Genomic DNA, 25,336 nt, shown 5'->3' on the forward strand with positions numbered 1-25,336 from the left:
ATTTACATTAGATCAGTCGTAACAACTTTCAGATAGGACAGTTAAGCGCTGGAGCTGGTCATCCTGGAGGTTGTGGACCTTCCATATTTGAGGTTTTCAAGAAGAGGTTGCAGAATCAACCCTATAATATTTCATGCTATACCTTAGTCATAATAATTCCACTACAAGTATACACTTGGAGATTTCACAACATCTTACATAAAGCCTTTTTCTACCTCATAAGAGAGGAACGGTTGATTTACAGTTCTGCAACACTTAGATGTGGCCTTTATCCATGCGCTGTCTTGATGGTGTCAATAAAGAGTTTGCATTTACTTCAGCACAGGCATGGCAGGGCCCAAACTCAGGAAAAATTAGGAGCACTAAGATCTATTTGGCCGTCACAATGCACAGTTCTCTTGGAAACGGCAATCAAGTGCATAGAGGAAGGTGAGAGACATACTTCCTCCTCTTCTTTTCTTTTTCTTTTTTTTCTTTTGCTTAAGAAGGCAGAGGAGGGTCTCAAAATCTTTTCCATTTCTGTATGGGAAAGAGTGTTATTACACAATGAAAACAGCTTCTATGCAAAGAAACAAAATCTCCACTGCTAAGAAACTAAATATAAGACGAGACGCAGCAGTAACTACGGTGCTAGCAGAGACAGCCAGACAGGGTGAAGAGAAGACAGAGCTACAACGAGCCTACAAGGATTTTTCCCCATTTCCTCCTGCTAACGATTTGATGTGGGGTGATGCGTTAACGGACGACGATGATTTGTACCCTCCCTCAAACAGGCCAGGTCTTGCAGCCCTAACTGCCGCTGAACTCAGTATAAGTGTATGTAAAAAGGCAGAGAGCCCGCTGAGAGCCCACAGTTGCCAAGTTGAAATTTCTCGCCCGTGCTTGTTTCGTGAGCACGAGCGGGCGGCACAGGCTGGGCAGCAGCAGAGCCTTGCCCCACCACGTGCCATGGCCCGTGCCGCGTCTACGACCCCGCCGGCAGGGACCCAGCTCGGCCCGCTCGCCGCACTGGGTAACAGCCACCAGAGCTTTGACTGAAATAGGGTTGCAGAGTTTGTAATTATGCTGGTCCTAACCTGGAATAATCCGGTATTTTTCTTCACTTTGTTGACAAGCTCCAGGCTGATATTTGCTGACAGACAGAGAGTTACCGGTGAGCAAAGCTAGCGCGAGTCCAACAGAAAGAAGAATTATCCTCTCAGTATTTCACTCGAGACTACTTACAATATAATTTCTATTTGTCACTGCGCCTTTTGGTTTCTATGCTGAGCCCAGTTAATCAAACATTATATAACAATCATTAACAAAACGTTAAGTTTTTAAGGTTAATTTAGGACAGTGTATCGCTCAAATTTACGATTCATTACAGTATGTAAAGCCCCTCAACACCTCCTTTGCATGCTTTCCCTGAACACATATAAATAACAGTAATGTGTAAGAGCAGCGTGCAAATACTCATGATACAATTAGCACCTTAATTGATCTGTGGTTGTAATGCTCATACCTTACAACAGCTGCAATTAGAAAACAAAGTGTAACGTGTAATTAAAATCTATCAAGCTAACACTATTTAAAATTCTGAACTATATTATTAACAACCTTTAAAAAACACTGTTGACAACTTAGTTCAATTTTTGCACCGCAACTGATTGTAAGAATAAGCTAGGTTATTTTCCGTTCTTAATTTCTAATCAGTGTAACTTCCACGTTTTCACAAATTAGGCCAATTATTTTCAGTTAGCAGAAAATAATATTAATGAAAATACTTATTAGTATTAATGGTTTTTTAAAGAGTTCCTTCTTAATAAAATGCTTACACTAGGCCTAAACGAACCCCAAGGGTTTCCATTTCTGCGAATGACTTGGATACTTATGTATCTCCATGGATACGCGAGCTAATAGACTGACGTTTTATATAAGGTATATGCACCAGAACACTAATCTCCTATCGAACAAAGCAGCCAATCTGTGCCTTTACGACCGAACGTGATGTCGGCGACCTAATCCACCGTCAGCCCTGAGAAACACCAAGAGGTGCGGAGAGATCTGAGAAGCACAGGAGAGTGATGCAACCAGCCTGCTGCACCCCCAGAGGTCGAGCGCCCCACGGTGCTCCCCTGAGGTCCTGCTGTGCAGGCGGCAGCAACACAGCACACCACAGGCAGGAGTTGCTTCCAATTCCACTAAATATCAGCCTCAATTTACATTTAAAACGTTACTATTGAATATTTTTTGGTGCACACAACTATGAGCCATGGAAACCCATTCTCTTTCAAGTTAACTGAGGCCGGATTCACACAAGTGTCCTATTAAGGAAGGGCACTCAAATACATGTTTCGTGTTGAGTATATATTTGCTTTCCTGTCTTGGACCGTGCAGGTCTGTTTATCATTGCACGATTTCCCTAACAAAAATCATGGCTTGCCAATGCCATGTGGTTTCTTGGCACAGAAAACACAGACTTTGTTTATTCTGATCAGTTCGTTAATGAACACTATGATAACTGCTACTAATTTGGAGTCTATATGCTCCTTCTTGTGCAATTTGAGACTTAGTGACTTAAAACTATTTGTTACATTTGAAGGATGACATAAATACTCGTAATGCCTAAAGGTATCAGATATCCAACTCTATTGAAAATCAATAGGCCTTTCAAGGGGAGTTAAAGGTCCAATTTTGGACAGTAACTAGGTCACCAGCCAGCCACCAGACTCTCCAAAAGCACCTGGCATTGTGAAGCATTTCTGAAAACGCCCCTACGCTCCCGTTAGCATCTCTAGGCTTCCTAATAATCTTAATAGCCCCACAAATGTTTTTGAAAACAAATTCTGAGCATTTATTTGTAAAATAAAGGATTTTTATTTGACTTTTTGCAGAATTTCCCCTGGCAATTTCATATTAATTAAAATCTGTTGAGCCATATGGTGACTCTTTTTTTTCTTAACAAACATTATGACTTTCACATTTTTTATCATGACTTTTCCCATTTTTGCAATAACAAACAACCGGGCTTAGAGAGCTCACAGCACACAGATATCACTGATTCAAATGCTAATGCGGCCACACAGACAGACCAAAGGGGATCACAATAGCAAAACAGTTTCAAAGCATTTTAGGCAAATGAACCGTCCGCAGTTACGTTCCCCATTAAAAAACAGACCTTTACATTCCTATCTAGAGCACAGTCACAAGCAGCATGGATTCTGGCACTCACTTGTATCTAAGCTGCAAAAAATCTGCCTTGATTTTTATATTTACATTTGACAATCGCACACTAATACTTTCTGCCCTACCTGCCCATCACGCATGTTATAACTGTCCTTATAACTAAGCAATAGATGTCATGCACTGAGCCCAGCTTAGAAAGAGATGAAGGGAGAAACAATCTTGCTGAAGCTTCTTCTAGCAAAGAGCTGGAGCAATGGCAGAGTTTAAATTTGGGGAAGCACAACACAGTGGGATGTGTGTGAGTGTGTGCGGTTTGCACTGTTTAAAGAACAGCTCCCCAAGAGGAAGCCACTGCCATCCATTTACCTGTGCATGCATCTCCCTCCCCTGCGCGCTGCACTGGCTGCTGCTGTGCCAGCCTCCTTACTGGCTGGTGCCAAGTGATTTGGCCCCCTGCTAAGGAAAAAGGTAAAAGCCGGATGTACCTGGCTTTACTGGATCTGCCAGCTCCTGCCAATCTGTGGCACCAGCACGCCACTGTATCAACAAATGGAGAAATAAATGCACCTGTTTCTGTTGGACGGAGAAAAATACCTATTTTGACAGACACCGTACTACCAAATCGCAGACCTAGCGCTTGGATCCTTCCAAATCCTGCCAGTCTTTGTCCACTACTGACAGATAACAGGCACAAATTCCTGTATTTCTGTATTTCATGAAATTTAGTGCACAGCAGACCTGCAAAGGTCCAAGTCCAGCCTATGGGATCAGCCCAGCCTTTCCTGACATTTGGCCTTAAGCCCAAGCTGTGTGATCTAAATAGCAAATAAGTGTCATTGCTTCTACCCTGCAGGAAAAAATTAAATCCTGATATACATAGTTAGCTTTATTAAAAAATAGATACTGCTACACGCTGGCATTGATAAATTTACTCCAGCTTCCCCATGAAAAAGAAAAAAAGCTGTACTTAAAAAAGAAGAAATTTTCACATGCCTCAATACTGTGCAGCTACTACCGAAAACGTGTACGCTAGCCCAGAAAAGTATAACTTGGATCTACTCTAGCAAGCGTGGAAAAGTGCACCTTCAAGCCTAATACGTCTCTGTTCAACGAATAGCAAAGACGCCAGGGATCCAGGTCTATGCAAGGATCCGAGTTTAAATAGGACTTGCCCTTTTTTCACCTATACCCTAATTTTCTTCTGCATTAAGCATAAAGGTAGCCAGATATTTACATCTGGAAATTCTGTACTCATATTTTGGATTTTAAGTGACACTGCCATAATTCAATCTGATACCTATACAGGCACAGGCAACGTCTGTAACGCTACAGCAGAGTTTCACAGCGAAGTGCGTCTTAACGCGTACGGACAATTCTAAGGAAGTACTTTGGGGTCATCAGCTCTTAACTGAGGTTTTCAAATACACTTAAGTGATTTAGATGAAAAATACTTATTTTGTACTTCTTTTTATCAACAGTAGGTGCCTAGACTCTTAGACAGCTCTGAAAATCTCCGCGAGCTGGATGAAAGAGAACTGCTACTTTTACTACTTACGTAAAAGATAAAACTCTCAATTTAAGTGAAAAAAAAATGGCTAGATTTTGCTGGCACCACCACTGAAAGACTTTACAAACTCATGTTCTGCAAAACTCCAGTTTTTCAGCAGAATATGAACATTTTGAAACGGCATATTTAGCACACTGAATTTAGAGCTATCACGATACAAGCAGTTTCCGGGGTAAGAAACGTATTTCGTATCGCTCTCGTACTGGAAAACGTTTGAGGTTGGATTGTTCCGGTCAGCCGAAAGCACCATAAAGTTTTGTGCAGCTTAACAGTAAAACTTGAGAGCTCAGAACTAAGAAATAACACAGTCTAGCAAATTCTGTGCGCTAGATGTTTTCCATGCTGCACTACCGAGTACAGATACACTAGGTGGGGCAAAATTTTTGCAATGAAATTGAAGCAGCTGCTCTCCTCTTCCTAGCAGATTAAAAGTTTCAGGTTTGAGGTGGGGGAGAGGAGAAAAAAGCCAGAGCCAAGATGATGCAGGAGTCACTTACACAATCTAGCGGGCCTGTTGGGCCAATTTACAAAGGAATTTTGCACGCACAGGCTATCACCTGACTTTTTTGGTCTGCTCTGCCAGAACCCTTAGCAGGCGCTGAGAGCAGTACCAAGCACCTGATACAGCGCGGTACCGTCGCATGCAACGCGACGGTCCTATTCGCTGCTCTCCAGCCCGAACACATCAGCGCGCCCCGGCGAAGCAGGGAGAGCACCTCTACTTTGCTGCCAGCGGGCCCAAGCCCGTGGGCGAGGTTCAGTCTCGCTGCCACCGCAGCCTTCGCATCGCCCTCGCTCGGGCAGGCCCAGCTTTCCCGGGGGGGCAGCAGCTGGCAGCCCCCTCCCTCCCGGCGGTCCCGGCGCTGGGAGGCGAAACGCGCCGCGGTGCGGGAGGCTCCGTGCGCCGGATCCGGGTTTTGCCGCGCTCTGAGTCCAGGACACCCCGGTGCGGAGAAATTTTTATTATTATTTTAATTGATTTCTTTATTTATTTGGGGGCAGCGGAGGCCACTAGCCCCTCTGGCCACGGCGGCGGGGGGTGGGGGGGGAAAGGAAGAAACCCTATTCCGCGCCGCGGCCCCTTCCCCCGCCGCACGCCGGCTCCGCCCGGATGGGGCCGCGGCGCTGCGCGGGGCTCCGCGCGTGCCCGGATGGGGCGCGGAGCGGGCGGCGGCCGGGCTGGCCGGCCCTGGGGCGAGCCGAGGCCGCGGCGCGGGCGGCCCCGCTCCGCCCCGCGGCGCTCCCCGCCGCCGCCGCGGTCCGGCCCGCCTCCCCCGCACGGAGCAGCTCCTGTGCAGTTTGCAGCACCGCATTAAAAAGAGAGCGAGAGAGAGACACACACAGACAGAAAGGAGGGAAGGAAGCAGCCCACATCCCCGGGTTACTGAAAGCGACAGAGGCGCTGCCAGGACAGACTGCATCTTCTGCAAAAATAGCTCTTTCAGGGTTAGGCTTTTTTTTTTTCTTTCTCCTTTCTTTCTTTCTCCCTCCTTCCCCCTTTCCGTCAGGCGCACCGAAGTCCCCCCCCGCAGCAGCCAGCCGGCCTGCGGGGCCCCGGAGCCAGCCGGAGCAGCATGTACCAGGGCCACATGCAGGTAAGCGGCTGCGCGCAGCCCGCTGCGCGGCCTCCGCCGAAACGCGCTGCCGCGAAGTTTCCGCGGGCCGAGCGGAGGGGAGAGGCCACCGGGCACCGCGCAACAAGTGCCCTGGCGCCGCAGGAGCGGGGCGCTCCCCGCCGGGGCTGCGAGGGAAAAGCCTGCCGGGGGTCACACCGCGCTTGAGGGGGAGCACGGGAAAGGGGCTCTGCCAACTTTGTAACTAGGGGAAGTTTGGTGCGTATTGGTGCGCACAGGTTCAAGGGAGCGTTCCAGGGCAAATATTTCTGTGGCATGTTTTAAGCGACATGTGGCGCTTGCCATCCTCTTGATGCATCTCTGCGTGTATGTCAAGTGAAGGGCAAACACTAAGGGAAAAGACAGAGCACTTGCTGTGCAAAATCGGCCAAAATTTCATGCCACGCTGAATTTGCACAATGTGTTGTGTGTAAAGGTGACGGATTTCTATTCCTCCCCCCCCAACCTGGGATGAGGATTCATTCTGCTAAGCCCTAGAATGACTTTGTAGAATGAATTTCAAGTGAGTGCACCGGTTTTGGGAGAAATCTTGTCTCTTGGTCCTACTGGTCCACATCACTGTAGCAGAAAATGCCTCTCCCCGATCAAAACATACTAGTGCTTTGGACGTGATGCCTTTAACCTTGACTCCCGCTCTCCTTCACATGGCTCTTCCTTGGAAAGCCAAGTCTATTTGGAAGGAGGAGGAGATGCTGAAGTGGAGTTAAGGTTTACACTGATCTCACAAATACATTTCTTTGCTTTTGGACCCAGTCTGGCTTTGTGTTCATTGCCAGGAATGATCAAATGCTTTTAGCACGTACAGTAGCACCAGTCTGGCATGTAGCATTTGTCAGTACTAAGGCTGTTTACACAGAAACTGCAGTTTTAGTAAGTGTGACCTGACCACTTTTGTTTGGTGTCATTCTGTATAGCATTTTAAAATCTGCTGAATGGTCATCAGGAACATTAAACTTAAGTCAGTGTCAACCACAGGATTTTGTACAATACATGTGCATTAAGCGAGGACTCTGATTCAGCAGCACTCGGCTTTCCAGAGCTGAGTGATACCAGTTACTCTTTCATGTTTGTGTTATCTGATCTCAACGACGACAGATAGCGTGTCATAATATTGCCTGCGATAAGAAAGCAAACAGGTTTTAACAAGAGAAGTAATCAATGAAAGGAGTATAAATATTACTACTTAATTATGATAATAAGATTAAAGTATTCATTGTCTTACAGTAAAACAAACACAATAACTGTTGTTATTGACTTGGATATTAGAAAATATATATTGATACCCTTAAAAAAGCCAAAGTTCTTTGCCATGAGTAATGCATTGCAAGGTTTCAACAAACATATAACACTTCTTAAAAGGCAATGTAATGGAGTATTCAGGTCTCTGGTGGTATTGTAAATTATCTGAGTCATTAAAAGGTTGGATTTTAACAGATAACATAAATTGGAAATTAAATTTCTAATAGCAAAACCATTTCAGAACATACAAAGATGTTACTACTGATGTTCTTCACATTTTCTTTCAAAACATATCCCCTTCTAGCCCAAATGTAATCTAAGTCTAACCATGTTTCCTTAAAAGTTTGCTGAATCAAAAATACTGTTCAATACACCTCTCATCGTTAAAACAAAAAAAACCCAACTGACTTCCTCAACTGCACTTCTTAATGTATTTCTGTTCTAATAGGAAGAATTAATGTTCTTCAGACCACAACTGAAAAAAGCCTAAAGCATTAGGAAAATGTTTGCGTTTACTATAACCTGAGAGTCTTTAAGCAAGTCAGATAAAGAAAATAAAGAGCTATTCACTTTCCAATGAAATACTCTGTTATAATGTTTATTAAACCACATTGGAATAAAAACCATCAAAGTTATCCTGCAAGTATGGTACCAAGCTACATGCAAGTGAAAACGTAGAGACATCCTAAGCATTACAGATCATTTCTTAATATCTCTGTGACATATAGTAAGACTTAGCTACTAACTTCAGGAAAACTAGTTGCAATTACCTGCCAGTCCTACCTGTATCTAAAGATATTGAGCACTCAGAGCTGCCACTGTTTTCAAGTGAAATTGGAGCATTGATCTGGATGCTAACTGGTGCTTATATATATAACACCTGATCCTCCATTCTTTACGGCAAAACTTCCTCTCAAGTTATGGTGATAACATGTAGGAACTGGTTTAGAAAGCCACGAGTTATATTCCTTTCTCCTAGTGTTTTGCTCTCGTAATTAAAATCTGCAGAAATATTTCTTCATCAGTCCAATTACTTTAAAAGATGTTTACAGAGACTATGTTTTATTAATAACTAGCCGCAACTCACCTAATTCTTGAAAGACTTTAGAAAGGTGAGAACATTCGCAACTATAACTGTGTAATGAACATAAGTAGGCAGACTGAGAATTTACCCATCTCGGATAGGCCTCGAGTAGTCTGAGCTTCGATGGGGAGTCTCTGACTAAGCTCAATGAATTTCATTCAGATGAAATACACTTGGTGTCTATGCCCCATTGAAGTTAAGCAGGCACCTAAAGTGCTTCACTGCATCAGGCCATGAGAAATGCATCTCCTCTTAATTCTTAGCTTACAGTACAGATAGTATTTTATCTTATTTTCTGAATCCCTGAAAAGCACTTGGCTTATTCCAAGCACCAAGGTTTAGATTTCCCTCTTACTGTTTTGTAAATGACTCCTCACGACACAGAAATACTGGACAAGTCCTAAGCTAAAATTCCAAAGACAGCAAAAAAATTTAAAAAGAAGGTGTGTTACTCGTTCAACCACTGTCTTCACATTTCCTGGCACCTTTCTGCATTGCCAGCCTTTGGGTAACTTACGCACTGCACATTTTTACATAAAATAATAGGAGAGAGGCAAAGTGGCCTTCAAGAGGGCCCGCAGCATGAACAGAAAATGGGACGCAGAGAAGTACAGAGCCACAGAAATTCCTTCAAAACTATCTCACTGTCACAGTAACATAAACATTGGATTTAGGCGTATTTTTTACCAAACTCTTCTGTTTGCACATTAACTATCTAAAACTTAATAGGGATTGGCACAGCTTCCCAGGCACATCGTTACCCATCTGAAACCTGCACCTTCAGATGGGACTTCTGCATGAGAAAGAGAACTTCAGATTAGATACACAGACTATTTACCTCCAAACAGACAGCTTCGGTCGGGCAAGTAGCCCTGTTCAATTCCGTAAAATTAGATGTTTACAGGGCAAGACCTGATGTTTACACAGGCACCCTGTGTCATACTCCGGGTCGCAGCCTCAGTCATTCTGGGGGCTCTGTACCAGGTTTTAGGGATTACACAGATGTGGCGAAAGTACTGGCTCTGAATGCTAAGACATACAGGTGAAGGAGAGAGCATGTCTCTCTTTGGACAGTGTGTGCCACCCAGTGTGTGCTGTTTCCCCTCTTCTTCGAGGGAGCAGTAGCAGGCCAGATGGAAGCAGTACAGCAGCTGAATTCATCCCACAGTCACTGTTCTAAAATGTCTATCATTTTAGCAACCAACCATAAGCTGTTTCAAAGTTTTTCCCTTGTATTATATACCGGGACTCAGTCCCCCACTGACCCCCACTGACTTTAATGAGAGTTTTATAAAAGGATGGAGGGTAAGTTAAAAATCACAGAATGGGATTTTCAGCAGCATTCTGCCTCCTACCTTCTCCCACTAAAATCTGTTACAAAAATCCCATCGACTTACTTGAGAATAGAGGAAACTGAATAAATCCTTTCAAAAATCCTTGCCTTGACGCTCTATACAGCTTCCGACAGAAATGCTTGAACAGGAGAGCTGTTTTGCCAAATGTTGGCATGGGTTTTTACATGTGCCCGTGTTATGTTTGGAGATGTCTTAATTTAGAGAAAGCAGAAATCCTGATCGCACATGGCTGTCAGAGTTCCTCTGGCACCTTTTTGCAAGAGCAGGCTTATTAGTCACGGTGCCTTGGCCAAACTCCAGATCAGATAGCTACAGTCTCCTAAACCTTTAACTGCACAGGCAATCCACTTTGTGCCCCTATCTGCCGTGTTGTGGATTGCTAAAGATATTTAACATTCTGTTATGGGCATTTCACATTTAGAGGAAATAACACATATTGCTCATTTACATTTCAGTAAGGTCCCAGTCTTCAAACATGCATGTACGATCTGAGTGGATCTACAATAGGAATAACTACGTGCACGTGACAGTTCCTGCAAGATCAAACCGCAAGGGCCTCACATGTTTCACTAGGCCTGAAAAGCACTGGTAAATGAATGAAAAGCATTTTCGCACTGATTTCCCAGTACTTAGGGCACAGCTACCTTACCGGAAGAAGTGAAGCAGAACTGTCTCAAGATTAGCTGCAACTGTAGGTCAAGTCTTTACCTATTTGCTAACCTATTAAAAATACTGCAATAGTGTTGGTTACACTACTACTTAAAATAAATAAAAACCAAGCTATTAATTATGATTACAAAATTGAAATTTCTCAGCTATGCATTTTTTCCATGAATAAAATGCCCTATAAAGAATATGCACAACAGAACTGAAATCAACGCTACACTGGATCTTGTTCAGCAGTTAAGATCAAAAGACATTTAATAACTTCAAGGTACAAAACTCTAAAAATCTGGGTACATAGCTGGAACGCCAACTGATCCTTAGCGATGTTGTTGAATCACAACTCCTAACCTTGCTGAAATTCCATCATGATAAACTGATCATTTTCATTATTACAAGCCTTTTCTAAAAGTGCTCACAATACAAGGGCAGTGTTGATGGCAGTGTGTTTTCCTTTTTGTTTTGATATTTTCACTAGCCGCTTTTGAAGTTTTGAATAGCAGATTATGAACTGCTTATACGTGAAACAAGCTAAAAATAATGAGCTTGTTTTCACTGAAGGAAGTTCATTCAAAGAAAGTAGGTGATACACTGCTTTCGGCTAAGAAGCATACTGAAACGGTACAAATTGTGAGTATTTGCAATGCTAGTATAGACAAGCGTTCCTTGAAGCTATTAATTTTTTTTTTTTTTTTTTTTTTTTTACAAGAACCTAGCAGAAAATCTTGCAATGGCTCAGAAACTCTCAGCATCCAGCATATTTTTGCTGGATGTGAATTAAGAGGAACTCTTACTAAAGAAAGGATCCATTCCTCTAATCTAGAATTAAATGCATTCAAAACAAGGAAAAACAGCAGGAAAAATAGATTTTAAAAACATGGCAGTTTAATTCCCATACTGAACTTTCACAAAAGAGGCATAGTTTGCTCAAAAAATCACACCTTATTTTTTAAAATTACCATTATCATCATCACAGTTTATCATCCCTGCATGCTGCAGTGGCTAGTTCTTCAAACTAGACATCTAGGAACCTGGATTTTACCTCTGGCTTCATCATACAGCTGGACCAAGCTCAATCACCTTTCCACGTGTCCACTTTGCCTCACCTAAACTGTCCATTCTGATTACCTGGCATGTATACTATGCTTGAATAGTAGTTAATTTTTTAATCACATTCTCAACTGGCATAAGACACACCCACACAATTTACTGAAACCCAGGTTTGATCATCAACAGTAAAACACCAAGTTGCACAAAGACTTACAGTGATTTTACTGGCAGAGTTCAGGTTTAAATCACTCAAGTGCTTTGATTTTTCAGGATCAAGTTCTAAATTTTTTAACCTCTGCTTCGTGAGCATAGTCTTTACTCGTATGCACAGATATCGTTGTCTCACACACACCGATATCAACTGTCCGTACAGCAGAGCTGGCTACTGTTATACAGCTGACAGTCAGAACGTCCAAGGTTTGTGTCTGTGTGCACATGTATTTGTTTTGCATACATTACCCATTTTAGAAAGAGAGAGAGAGCGCGAGAGCGTGCATGCACCAGTCTATTTTGGTTATTTAGCTTATACGTTGCAAGTTTGAAAACCAGTTTAATTGGGCCCACTGTTAATGTAACAGAGAGACAAAGAGAAATGGTAAGCCCGAAGTCTTAGAATGGAGGGATGCAGATGAAACTGCTATGCAAAGTGTCGAGGCCAGAAAGTTAGAAAAAACGCCATTGAAACTAGATTAGGACAAAAATATCCAAACAGGACAAGGTGCATGAATGAATGGGAGAGATAAGATAACCACTTACAGAAATTTAAGAGTTCACTGTAGGATATGCAATCTTAAAAAAATTCATCTCCAGAAGACAGTTCATAATTTATACAAATATTGCTTCTCAGTAAGCTGAGTCTCCTGAAACTTTAACAATGGTTTTCAATGTCTAAAACAGATCTCACTGTTTAAGACTAATTTAATTTGCTACCCTTTTTGCAATAGTTAGCAATGAAAGTGGTAGAAACATTAGGTTGTTATCTAGAACGAATCTGACCAGTTTGTTTTTCTTACATACCCAGCACAGGAAGTAGCTACTAGTTGTTTGCATCACAGAATATAGGCTTGCACTTTCTATTTTGAAAATAGCTGATACTGCAAAGCAGATAGAGGTAGTTATCTTCCAAATCAGGTGTCGTGACATGTAAACTAGGAGGTGACTTTTAGCATTGTCTGGTAACATTACTAATGAAACACCTATGGATCATAAAGACCATATTCAGCACATTCACTGACCATATTACAATTACAAGCAGCTCATTGCTGTTCTTCTCAGACTTATGAAATTCTGAGTCATTAGTACATGAGTTTCATTTCAAATAGTTTATCTGCATATAAATAAAGTCTAAATATTAAGCATTTGAAACATATTATACTGAATGGAAAAAAACTTGTCTTATCATAAGCTGATGAGACGGTAATGAGACACAAATAGAAAACTCGAACCAAAGTTTAACATTAGCCACTAAATGTGATTTTTCCAAAGCTTGCATGATTAGTCACGTCTTAGTATTACAGCAGTTGCTTCCAAACATTTTTGATTAAACCTCCACTGGGCTGGCACATTAGATTCAAGCCCCAAGCTTGCTTTCTTCACCTCTCTATGTCCCACCAAGTCTCTCAGACAGAGTTGCCCTGTTTGTTTCTTCTCTCACTTTATCCTATTTGGTCATTTTCTCCTCCTTATCCACTGTCAAAGACTTCTCTCTAGAGTGTTGGCCTCCTGACACATTTGCACTGCAGCTGCGTGTATGGTGCCCGCAGCAGGGCAGCAGCTCCCCCATGCCATCACCGCATGCTACTCCCAGTGGGGGCGCCACCTCTCACCAGGACCTGGTTGCAAATGCAAAAATGTTCCTACCTGAGGTTCACTGCCACAAGCAGAAAGAAGCAAACTGAGTGCTGAGGACTTCACTGCCAACAGATCCCACTGCCCACAAACTAAAGCTGCACTAGGAGACAACAGGCGACCAACAAGAGAGGAAAGTAGCAGGCTTTAAAAGAGCCATCTGTCTTTTTACCTGTAGCCACTACAGCATGTCTGTAGGGTGGATCAACGTCCACAAATTCTCTTCTCTCGTATGCTTGTCTATACTAGCAATCCCTAGACAAAAGTGCCACACTACAGTCTAATAAGAAGACTTTCTACGCAAAACATGGAAACACTCTGCTACCTCATGTCCACTTGTTGTCTTCGAGAGTTGTCTCTTACTTTCCGGTAACTTGCCACTGTTGACTTCACATCAGTCCCTTAAAGGTCTCTTGTCTTAGTATGGCTGTTAAATATAATGTAGCCTATATGAAGACAAAAGTCTTTGGGCACCATCGTTCCATTAACATACAAAATAATAGCATCTGTCAGTATGATGGTAAAAGCACACGTAAAGAAAGTTCTGTGTAATGAACTCCGATATACCATCTTTCTTGCTGATGTTAAGACTTTGCTTTCTGTTACAATCTAGATAAAATAAATTTTAAAACTCTTATCCACTGACATTTAGAAACAACTTCAGAATGTTTTTGACCGGCATTTATTTTAGGACTAGTCGAAATTTTCTTTGTGTTTTTTTTTCCCCCCCTTAGATCAATATCCTGGCTTCATAGACTAGTTTTCAAAAGCTGAAGAAAACCTCTAAAATTTGCCTTACCATTCACGCTATTATCTAATTGAACAAGTAGAAGGCATCGTGATTAGGTGTGAACAGCAGTAGAGCCAGCTGTGTCTTTATTTCCATGAGTGAACCTAACTAATGTAAACAAGAATATAATTGGCTTCCAAGCCTCTTCACATTAATCCCTGTCTTCCTAAAGTCACCAAGTCAGGTCCCAAAGTTACAGTGTCAACTAGTGACTACAGTATATCCTGAGTAGCTGGTACTAATTGCATTTTCTAATCCAACATTTTCCAACTTGTACTTGTATCAAGGAAAAGGTTCAGGAACTCTTTAAGTGTTCATTAAAAGTCAACGGAGAGATAACACTTGCCTGTTTAAGCCTACCCTGGAACATACAGGTCAGCTTCTCAGGAAGCTATGAATAACAAAGGGAATATTAAGAGTTCAAGTTTATTGAATTTACTAAGTTCCATGTTACTAATGTAACAACATAGGAATACACAAAGACTACAATAAATCAAAGCTCTAGTATTTGAGAATACTGTGTAACATTGATAGAAAATATCACATTTTGATATGATGGTAGTCTGCCAGTGCCTTTTGAACTCCAAGGGAGTATCCTACAACAAGAAGCTCTGAAAAAAGGCAGTAATGGTTTTACACAGAAGAACAGATGATTATTATTTAAGTAAAATAGGAGGATGGTCTGAGCCTTCACTAAGACCTTGGACACTACAGTAATAGAAATGATTCACAAAATAATAAGTGTAGCTCAACATGCGTCTCATTAAAGTGAGAAGTTATTTCTGCTGTAATTCACTGAAGTTTAACAGGGAAGATAATCTTCCAGTTATGGGCTTCAAATGTAGATGAGATCTTTCATTTTGTTATTCGTCATCCAACACTCCTTGCAAGAAGCAGGACAATTTTAAGACGGCTGTGAAAAAGAAACAGAAGGAAGAATGACCAGCTGCAGTAGGTTAAAAACACTTCTCAAAATAAAAATGACAACAGAAGGTTAGATGAGAGTCATATCATCTCTAGATTGCTGGACAAAAGAAAGCAGGTAAATGATGATGCACAACATACAAAAGAAGGACAGAAGAACGGGGATTAGGAAGGAAGGAGGTGCTGTTACTGTTCTGGACAGTAGAAGGCATTGTTAATATTAGCGCAGCCCTTAATCTGCCAGGTGTATGTAATGGAGCCAGGAACATACAACTGAAATGGATGCATAAACTTGCCTGAACCTCTGCAACAAAGCAACGGACTCTGAACTATTAGAAAACTTCTGGATGCTACGTGGAAGCACAGTGGAAGAACACTTAACCCCAGAGAACTCATAATAAAAGATATGTGCTGTTAAGGAAAAAAAAAAAAGAAGTTGAAGATGCCACGGTACTATGTATCACTGGCGTGTTAACTGGAAAAAAATAAGAAAATGTTAACACTGATAATGATAATGGAGGCAAGATCAATCTGGAGAAGGAGAGCAAAAAAGTACTGCTGGAGTACTATCAGAAGTCTGCTGAGGGACCAGTTTTGGCTATAGATAGAGCTGTATGTAATGAGGAACTGTTTCAAAGGAAACTATGACTTCCCACATACACATTAAAGAACAAATGAGGCTAACAGTGTTAAGACTCAAGTATTCATGGAAGTGAGATCATAAAATTTATCATCAAGTTGCCTTGGAAGATATGATTTTATGTTAGTCTTAGATCAGGTACACAGTAAAATATTAGAGAAGTGATCATGATTGAAAATAACCTTTATTGGTCATAAGTTGATTCTGTTTATATTAAATGCAAAAATAAATAAAAACGGTCTGTAAGCCAGATTGTTTTGTCTGTATCAACAAGCATTTGATAAAGTAGGGGAAGACAACTGGAACGTGGGAGGCTTGGATTTTCTCCAGGTCAGAGGTGTTAGGAGTATTAGGAACCTGCATCCCAGGCAAGTGGGGGAAAATTGTGAAAGAAGCTTCAGAGTTAATAATCTCAGCTGTTAAGATGCTAAGATTAAGCAGAGAGCACACCAGGAATGGAAATAAAGTGCTCAGTGTGGAGCTCCTAGACAGCTCCTAGACTTTTGTCTACTGGATAGACAAAAGTACAAGTTGCCTAAAGTACAGCTTAGTTAGACCTTGAAAGAATATTAAAACAACTCTTGAAAGGTTTTCAGTTACATGATTAAGAAGAAATCAATACAGAAAAATGTATTTAAAGTAGCACCCAGGTGCCAATAATCTAATTTATGTTCCAAAATGGTTATGAGGGTATGAATCCTGTAATTATTACAAATACAGTGAAACAAAAGCTCAGAGGAACATTGTATAATCCCTATCCCAAACTGCTGACGGAACTGGTATATGAAATTGCAGGCACAGCAGCAAATATTTAATAGTCTGCTTATGAAGTCAAAGATAGTGCCATTCAGCAAGACATTAGAAAATTTGTCAAGATTTAAGATAAAGTGAGCAAAATAATAAGGTGACTAGCAGCCTGGATACCCACATGGCTATTCAAAATCTGAAAAGTTTAAGACAAAAAAAAAGACAAAAAAAATTAAACAAATGAATTAAACAAATGAATAGACAAATGGAAAGTATGCTATCAGAATTTATCAGCAGAAGCTAATGTCAGAGTAACTTGACAACATTCTGCGTTGCCACAGCTGAATTCTTTGAAAAAGGAAATAACTGATCTGATCTATACGGTCTTTGGCAGGCACTTGTTACAGTGCCTCAAAATAAATTATTAGTGAAACTGGAGAAAGTGAGGAATAGTAGAGAAACCATAAGGTGGGCAAGAAACTCATACGGGGGAAATGAAGAGAATAGCATTGAAGGAAGTACCATCAGACTGAAGAAAAGTTATTAGGGAAGGTTTTTATGGATGCGTGTTGGAACTGATGTCTGATATCTTCTTTCATAAACCTACTAGACATAGGAAGATGTGACTAAATTTGTTGTTTACACAAGACTGGGAGACATCGTCAGCACTGATGATGATTAGGTCACTATACAGAGAAAACTGTGTGAACTTCGAGTTGGAACAATACAAAATTAAACAGCACAATGTGAGGTCGAGCACCAATAACAAAAAAAAGTCTGCCCAAAGCTGTAAACTATTATTCAGAAATGACTAAGAGGACCTGCACACGTAAGATGACTATAAGCTATCAATATGATACATCCATTAAAAAAAAAAAAAAAGGACAGATGCAGTCCAAGTTCTAGCAGAAGTATTTCCAGAAGAGTCAGGAAAATATCAATGCCGGTTTACAATTCATTAGGAAATTTTCAGCTGAATACCTTGTACACATCTGGTCAAGAAGAGAGCCATGGCAACAGGTCCAAAGAAGGATGACTAGGGGAAAGGAAAATCCATCTTATGAGAGGAGACCAAAAGATTTTGGCTTATTTCATTTAGCAAAATAAAGGCTCAGCAGGAACATAATCACAGCATGTAAATGTATCAGGGAGATAAACACCAGATAGGGAAAAACCTAAATTAGCTAAGGATAAAATTGGCATAAGAACAAATGGATGTTAACTGGCTGCGAATAAATTTAGGCTGGAAATTAGAAGAAGGTTTCTAATCATTAGAGCAATCAAGTTTTGCAATAGCCTTCCAAGTGAATAGTGGAGGCAGAGAAACCTAATTACTTTAGAGATGAAACATAATCAATTTATGGAAGAGTTTGTACGACATACTGCCTGTAAGAGCAGAGGACTGAAAATCAGTAACCCAGCAATACCCGCTTTGTCTTCTGAAATTTCTCCGACTGCAGCAGACACAGAATCAGACCCTGACTCTTGTTCAGTTAGACTGAAATCCTCAACTGCAAAGAGTCAAAAAACTTCCAGTTATGGCTGTGGAGGGGTTGATATACTTCACAGTTACTGTAACCTCCTACTTAGAGACCATCACAGGAACTGACAAATTGGTCTCGCATCTCCTCCCATTGTCCTAGTCCAAAACGTCATTGTGCTGACTCGCAGAGCTGGGCTCTACAGTTGAATACTCTCTCGGCTGGCTTCCTAAATTCCTGAGTCTCCCACTCAATTGAACTGATAGTTTTGCTGCATGTAAGTCTTTAATAACCAGAGGAAATGTATTTGCCCCATACTGCTAAACTCAACGGTTCACAATCAAAACACTGATGCTTTCCCCATCCATTATTCATGTTCCAGCAAGCAGGCGCTGAGGGTTTGAAATCACTGACTATTTTAACGTTATATAACGGTAAGCTTAAATTGATTTTAATACCAGCCAAAGCATGTGTGCACGAGCATCCAAATCAGAACCCATCAGAGTTGGTCAGGATATTTTCACAGACTTCAGGAGTGTTAGGACAGCTAGGGTGAGGACAGCTCTTTCCCCATACTATCACCAGCTTTTCTCTCCTGAAACTCAGAAGCCTCGGAAACGCAATGTTAATAAGCAGCAGTACAGACAATAAGGCCAAAAAGCGGGGGAAGAGATCACTATTAGAAAGTGTCCACAAAAGCTCTAGTAAACGCCGCCTGTAGGCACACTCCTGGAGCATCTCCCAGCACACAGCCCCCTTCTCACAACTCCAGCTCCCCTAATGAGAAGTGGAGCTGGAATTCCTGACCTAGCACCTGCTTTCCTTATCACCAGTTCTCAGTATACACCTAAAACGAGCTAAAATTACAAAGCAAGCAAACAGCTGTAAAAAGTAAATAGAACTGACAGGAGGAGGCTTCATCTCACGGAGGGAAGAGTCAATTTATAGCTTTGTATAAATGACAGAGGAACAACGAAAAAGTCATCATAATAGCTTCAAAAATAAATGCAATGATCGTTATTTAGAGCATATGTACTTAAGTAAGAGAACTCAAAGTGCTCTGTCCTTATCAGGAAAATCTACTGAACTCACTTTGGACTGTCCTCTTTGAAGTGATCACAAAATAATGTCTTAAAGTCAGTTTGATCTCCCTTCTGATAGATTGAGTCAGAAAATGATTTTGACTTCATAATTCAGGTTTCTAATTCAGGTTCATAAAACTACTTCAGGGTCTGATCGCTGTGGTTTCTGTCCCATTTCAGCTCATGACGACTGCAATTTGCATCCATTTGTGCATCAGGCAGATGTTCACCATCACTCCATCACAGCTTGAGAACAGCATTACACCCTTGCTGTTCTTGGATGCTAGCAGTTGCTGAACTGCAGTTTACTGAGCATCATTCTGGAACTTATATTGCAGAAATGCAGGAGTCATGCCAGGAAAGATTTTCCAAATAGGTGAGATGACTGGCTAATGGCCGGCCAAAGCTGTGCAAAAGTATTCTGCTAAATTTATTTAGCAAAGAAACAGGACGGTCATTTGATGAGTTAACTTCTTTGTTTTCTGCCAGTAAACAAGCAAATGAACACTTATTTCCAAAGTAGTTTTTAGTTACTTTGGTTACAGCTTTGGATCAGGTATTGATAAAGTACATACATAAGCCTGGTATGAGTTAGAAACAGAAAGAACACTTCTGAATTGTGTGTTTTATTGTTGTCTAAGAGCAGCAAAATTTCACTGCCCTTTTCTCAAATAGTCATAGTTCGTTAAATAAAAAGAAATAAAGTTTGAAATAAAATTCCAAGGAATTGAGTCAGCCTCATTAGTCGTCAAACAACAACTGTACCTTCAGGTTGTTGCATATACATTTTGTGTGTTTGGGGAACGGCTAAGCTTCAGGAGAGCTGTAATTTTACATAAAAGCGCACATGAGAGTATTTACTATTCCTTACTGCAGATGAATGTACGAAGCTGCACTCCACCTAAGGTGTCAGTAACAGCATGAAGAGCAGAATTTCTGCGTTACCGACACGGTCAATCAGACAAGATGGATATTGACTAGAAAGACTGAATATATGAAGACATAGTGTGTCAAGTGTCTAAATGATACGTACATAATGTGCCCATTAAACAATTTCAATTAGCTGAAAATTTGCAAATGGGAAATATGGGAATAATGAGCTTTTTATTGACTTTTGCATGGCTCCATTCATAATGGAATAGAATGCTGGCCTTACGCTAATGCACATTTAGGCAATCAACTTTTTTTTAGACCAGCCATCCAAACGAGTTACATGCCTGTCCAGTGCTTTGGATACATCAGTGCAGACAGACATTCTTGGATTTCTAGTCTTTCTTCCTAGATCATCAGTTCTAAAAATTAAAAGCCTACCAAGCACTTCAGCAGACAAGAAAGCAGTTGCTTCAACTGCATAATCTTTTGGACAGTGGTCAGCAGGGAGTGCAAAAGGAATACGTTTTCACTTACCAACAAGTGGAAAATTAGCACCATCACTGTGACAGTTACATAATGGATTGTGGTTTATTTTTTATTTTGAAAGCAAAGAGGTGATGGCTGGAATACCATTCCCACTTCAGCTGACGTTTAAATATATATCTATTAAACATCTGCTAACACTTTACAGAGTACTCTGATAAATTTACTAATCAGAGAAAACTATGCTTCTATATTTTTTTCATGTTCTCTTCCTTGATTCTTTATAACTGAGAGTTCTTCAAATGCAATAGGATCACTACTTAAAAGTCTATCTACACTTGTCATTTGTTTCTCCTCAAACCTTTAAATTCTTACCCTAAAAGACAAAGTAAATATATTACAGAAATTGACTAAATTCTGCTCTCACTTATATTTGCGTGTACTCACGAAATAACAGGTGAAACTGTCATTTGGTATATATAGTCACCATTTGTTTCCCTCCAGCAAGTTTTGGGCAGTCCATCAGAATTTGTGTTGATGGGCTGTAAAATAACTGAGAGGAAAATTTTGAAATCATGCTTCTCATATTTCAGAAACAGAATTTATCACAGATTTCTGCCTTATGTCATCTTTTCATTAATACTTACTACTGGCACAGGATCATGGCACCACATACTCATGTACTGCAAGATTCCTTTGAAAAAGATGCTGCTCTGTTTGCCTCATCTCACCCAGTGAAATCCTGGTCTCAACAAAATCCATGACAAAGATATCATTAACTTCATTGCAAGCCGCATTTTATTTAGAATATTTCACAGTAGGAAACATTGTTTCCTTGGCTCATAAATAGTCTTAAAAAGGATATCTTCATTTTGTGAAGACAGAAAAATAGCTAGTATGTAGATAGGCTAAATTTTGCCTTGGGGATTTGTACCTGTTTACACGTTTATACATGATACATTATCTGCTTTCTGCGTAAACAGTTGAAGGATTAAACTACCTATTGCATAATTTGAGGGGTCTTAAATATGAGCTCTTCTGTCTGTGAGAGAGGCAGGTTCCATTATTTTTAGGACCTATCGCTCCCAATAGGTTGGCTGAGAAATGTACTCAGCCTCTGCTACACAGTTTCAGTGAAACTGTCGTTAACTGACTGGGTTTGAAAAAAGCACTTAGCTTTGGGAGAGAGAGAGAGAGAAGTTTGGAGACTGAGCATAATCATCTGTGTGTGGGAATAAAGGGACTTCCTTACCTGACAGCTCACAATTTGGGAAAGGTACTAAGTAGGTCAGTTATGGAAACTGAAGTCTCTTTTGCCAGCAAAGATGAAATTCTCGCAGGTGCACATGTGCCAGGTCTTAAGTCCTTCACTGGAATTGCACAGGAGTCTTATCCACCGGTTAGAAACGATCGACACGGAGACCAACCCCAGATGGACTGTTTATTTAAATACAAGTTCTGTCCAATATCTTTTGGGATGCACAGGCATAAAGAAGTAATCTCCAGTGATTACAGGGGTACAATAGGGTAATCTGAGGTTAAGTTCCTGCTTTGCCACTGCCACAGATTTTCTTTATGAACTTGGACAAGGCGTTTATTGTCTATGAGCCTCAGCTCTCCATCAGCAAGACAGGAGTAAAAGCATTTCCACCCTCACAAGGTATTATTAGGATGCATTAAAAGATACAGAAACATACCTTCATGCAGTAGTGGAGCCCACACTGGTTTTTAATATCTAAGTTGATTTTTCATTCTGAAAACACGGAAAAGTCATCTTAAAAATAGTGTTCAGATTTGATTCTGAACTTTTTTCCAGATTTCACATCAAAATAATAGTGTAAGAGCATGCCACAGGATTCAGTCCCTTTCACGTAACTGACTCGGCAGGGGCACCCAAAAACGCTGTAGAGATAACAGAATCCCAAACGCAGGAGGGCTGCATTCAAAATACGGAAGCCTGGCCAAGTACATTTAACACGTCCTTCTGGGATACTAGTTCTGGGATGATAAGATGTATAGAATAGAAGCAGATGAGTGCTACAATAACAGAAACCATAAATGGGTAATAACAACTAAGAATAGCAAAAGAACTATAAAATAGAAAAAACATAGCTCAGATACGGACCGAGGTGAACACACACAAAATTGGCTTTTGATTTGCACAGATCAATCTGCTGCACATATAAATTCTGGCAAATGATATGGTCTTGCAGGAATATGCCAACATGGCTTATTGCATTTTGAAAGTCTTGTTTACCTGTAGTTTGCAGTGAAAGATTATTCTGTTTTCTCCATTTTTCATATATGATACAGAAAAATAGCAGTGTAGTGCAATTGATATACCCAGTATTTCACTTAAACAAGATGACCTGGTTTCATGGTGACTCTTTCTAAGGCTAATAACATATAATTTGATAATTGTAAGAGCATAAGGAACGGATTGATCTCTGATGTTGGAGCAATAACGTGCAAAAAAACCAACTACTGTCCTGATACATTTTAGAAGTGTCTTTTCAAGGTGCAGAGCTGTGAAAAGGTAGGAAGCAAAAGAGTTTATTCAAAACAGTAGATCCAGCGTGGAAGCATCTGAGACATATGCCAGCAAATGAGTGTGCTGTGAGAAACAACAGGGCACACCACTGCAAGCTTGGAAGAAAAAGGCGGTTAACGCAGAAATTATCATATCATAGCAATTTGAAATTATGAAGAACGTGAGATAACGCGTCAAAGACTATGATACCCAATGAAAGAGTCAAAGGCCTTAGAAAAAGGCATATTCTGGATGACTAAATAAGGTGAACTGCTTTAATGAACGCTGCAGCTTAAGAATAAAATTTTTACATTACCTAGCAATAATGGCTACTTTGCTACAATGTCAAAAAGCAGCTGTCAGAGCGGGCCAACTAGCTAACTGCGAGATAGGGAGATCCTACCGTTAGAGCACATCTTAGGACATCCCCCTAAGAAGGAAGATGGCAGAGGTGTCTTAAATTTCACTGTGATTGCCAGCAGCTTGAACAGTCTCTTTCTGCTTAAAGAGACTGCAGCTTAGTTCATAACCAGCATAAATCTCAGCGTGTCCCATGGAGAGGTGAGGAGCAGGCAGGCAGTCTCTTTCGCCCTCATCCTGGAACTATGCTAGGAAAGACAGTTTAAAGGAAGCCCACTGTTAAGGGCCATAACTTTTACTTTGAGTAGTTCTTTTCAAATTCAAATGCACCACCTTGTTATTAGACCATGTGAGCTATAGTCTAGTGCTGGTAGGATCCCAGGACAGTTCTCCAGGGAAGATCAGCTACCAACCTCTCAAAAGAGATACCAAGGAAGACACTCGGACCTCAATTCCCTAGAGGTTCTTGCTTAGGAGGAGGAGGAGTCCTATTCCCCTATATGCTGCACTGCATTTAGAGCTATTATCACTAATGATCATGCCAAAAATGGTCTGTAGTGAATCTCAGAGACGTAAAATAGAATAAAACTAGACAGAGATCCTGATATGAATGGAACAAACCACAGCAAGGTGCTGAGCTATATACCCTCACTGAGATTTGCAGAGACCCTTTTAAGTTCAAGGGATGACACAGATGTAATTACAAGAGAACCTGATGCAAGATATTAGAAAGAGCAGCTAAATAATATATGCCGTGGATTGATACTGAGACGTCATTTAGTAATAAAAGCAAAATTTCTTTTTCACCAAATGCTGAAATACAGAACATGCTGATAACATCCAGAAACCATTAAACTCAATCATTTTAAAAGAAAGCTACATAGTTTTTAGAAAAAAGAAAGAACAGAGGGTACTGCTGCTGGCTAGATTTTTGTTAATTTTTCATGTGAATTTATTGCATATGTAAGTGATTGAATTAGTAGCACTGACAGGAACCCAGGCACAGTAAAAGCTTCCTGATACTGACACAGCACTGCCCAAGCTGTACAGTCCCGACCATTAGCAATACCGCTGTCGAAGCCCGAGCCTTTCTCTCAAGCAGAGGCTGCAGCGCGCACTGCTACTGGACTGAGCTAGGCAGTGTTTCTGCGATGTGAACTCACAGACATCCACAACAAAAACTAGGATGAGACCACTACACTTTTTTAGATTAATGACCTCATTTGGACTCTGATGCCAGGCTCCAGGGAAGAAAGGCCAGTGCAAGCTAATATGCTACCGAAATATTGCAAGGTAAGTTTTGGGGGGAAAACCGCTAAGAAGATGTTGTATTTTGTGGTAAAGAGACTAAATGTAAAAGGAAATCAGAAACAGCCAGCTTGCAGAAAAGTCACTAGGAAAGATACAGAAATCAGAGCAATTTCCTGCCTTGGAGAAAAGAGGGGCATTTCCAGACACTCAGAGGCTGAGCAGTGAAATCCTGATCAACCAGGACATCACCGAGTGAGGGATCGCCCCAGAACAGTGAGGCTTTCGGAGCGAACCAGGGGAATGTAAACTGCATGTCTACTCATTTAAGCCTGCAAGTCTATTGCCAAATGTTATCATCTAAAAGGAACATCGGTATTACGGCTGCTATGAAGTCCTCAGGGAGGTTCATAACATTTGGGGAATCCTTTCCTTCCTCCCCGCTGCGTTAACGTTTTGACCGCGTCAGTGCTTGTATCTATCTGTGTAAAGAAAGCATATACCCCGACAGTAATAGTCGTGGGGCAGCAGAAACGAAGCTGTGCAGAACATCAGACGCAGGGTGTTGTG

The 25,336-nt window shown here is 41.0% G+C and overlaps 1 protein-coding gene across 6 annotated transcripts in view; it reads left to right on the plus strand.

Moving 5' to 3' along the window:
- Positions 1–6,161: 6,161 nt before the first annotated feature.
- Positions 6,162–25,336, plus strand: part of PEX5L (peroxisomal biogenesis factor 5 like) — a 119,192-nt gene continuing 100,017 nt past the window's right edge. For all 6 annotated transcript variants that reach the window (XM_068954424.1, XM_068954429.1, XM_068954426.1 and 3 more), the window contains exon 1: positions 6,162–6,330. In XM_068954424.1, coding sequence (XP_068810525.1) covers positions 6,310–6,330 — 21 coding nt within the window. In that variant the 5' untranslated portion in view covers positions 6,162–6,309. The remainder of the gene's footprint in view (positions 6,331–25,336) is intronic.

This window comes from Struthio camelus, chromosome 9, assembly GCF_040807025.1.
Source record: "Struthio camelus isolate bStrCam1 chromosome 9, bStrCam1.hap1, whole genome shotgun sequence".
Lineage (NCBI taxonomy): Eukaryota > Metazoa > Chordata > Aves > Struthioniformes > Struthionidae > Struthio > Struthio camelus.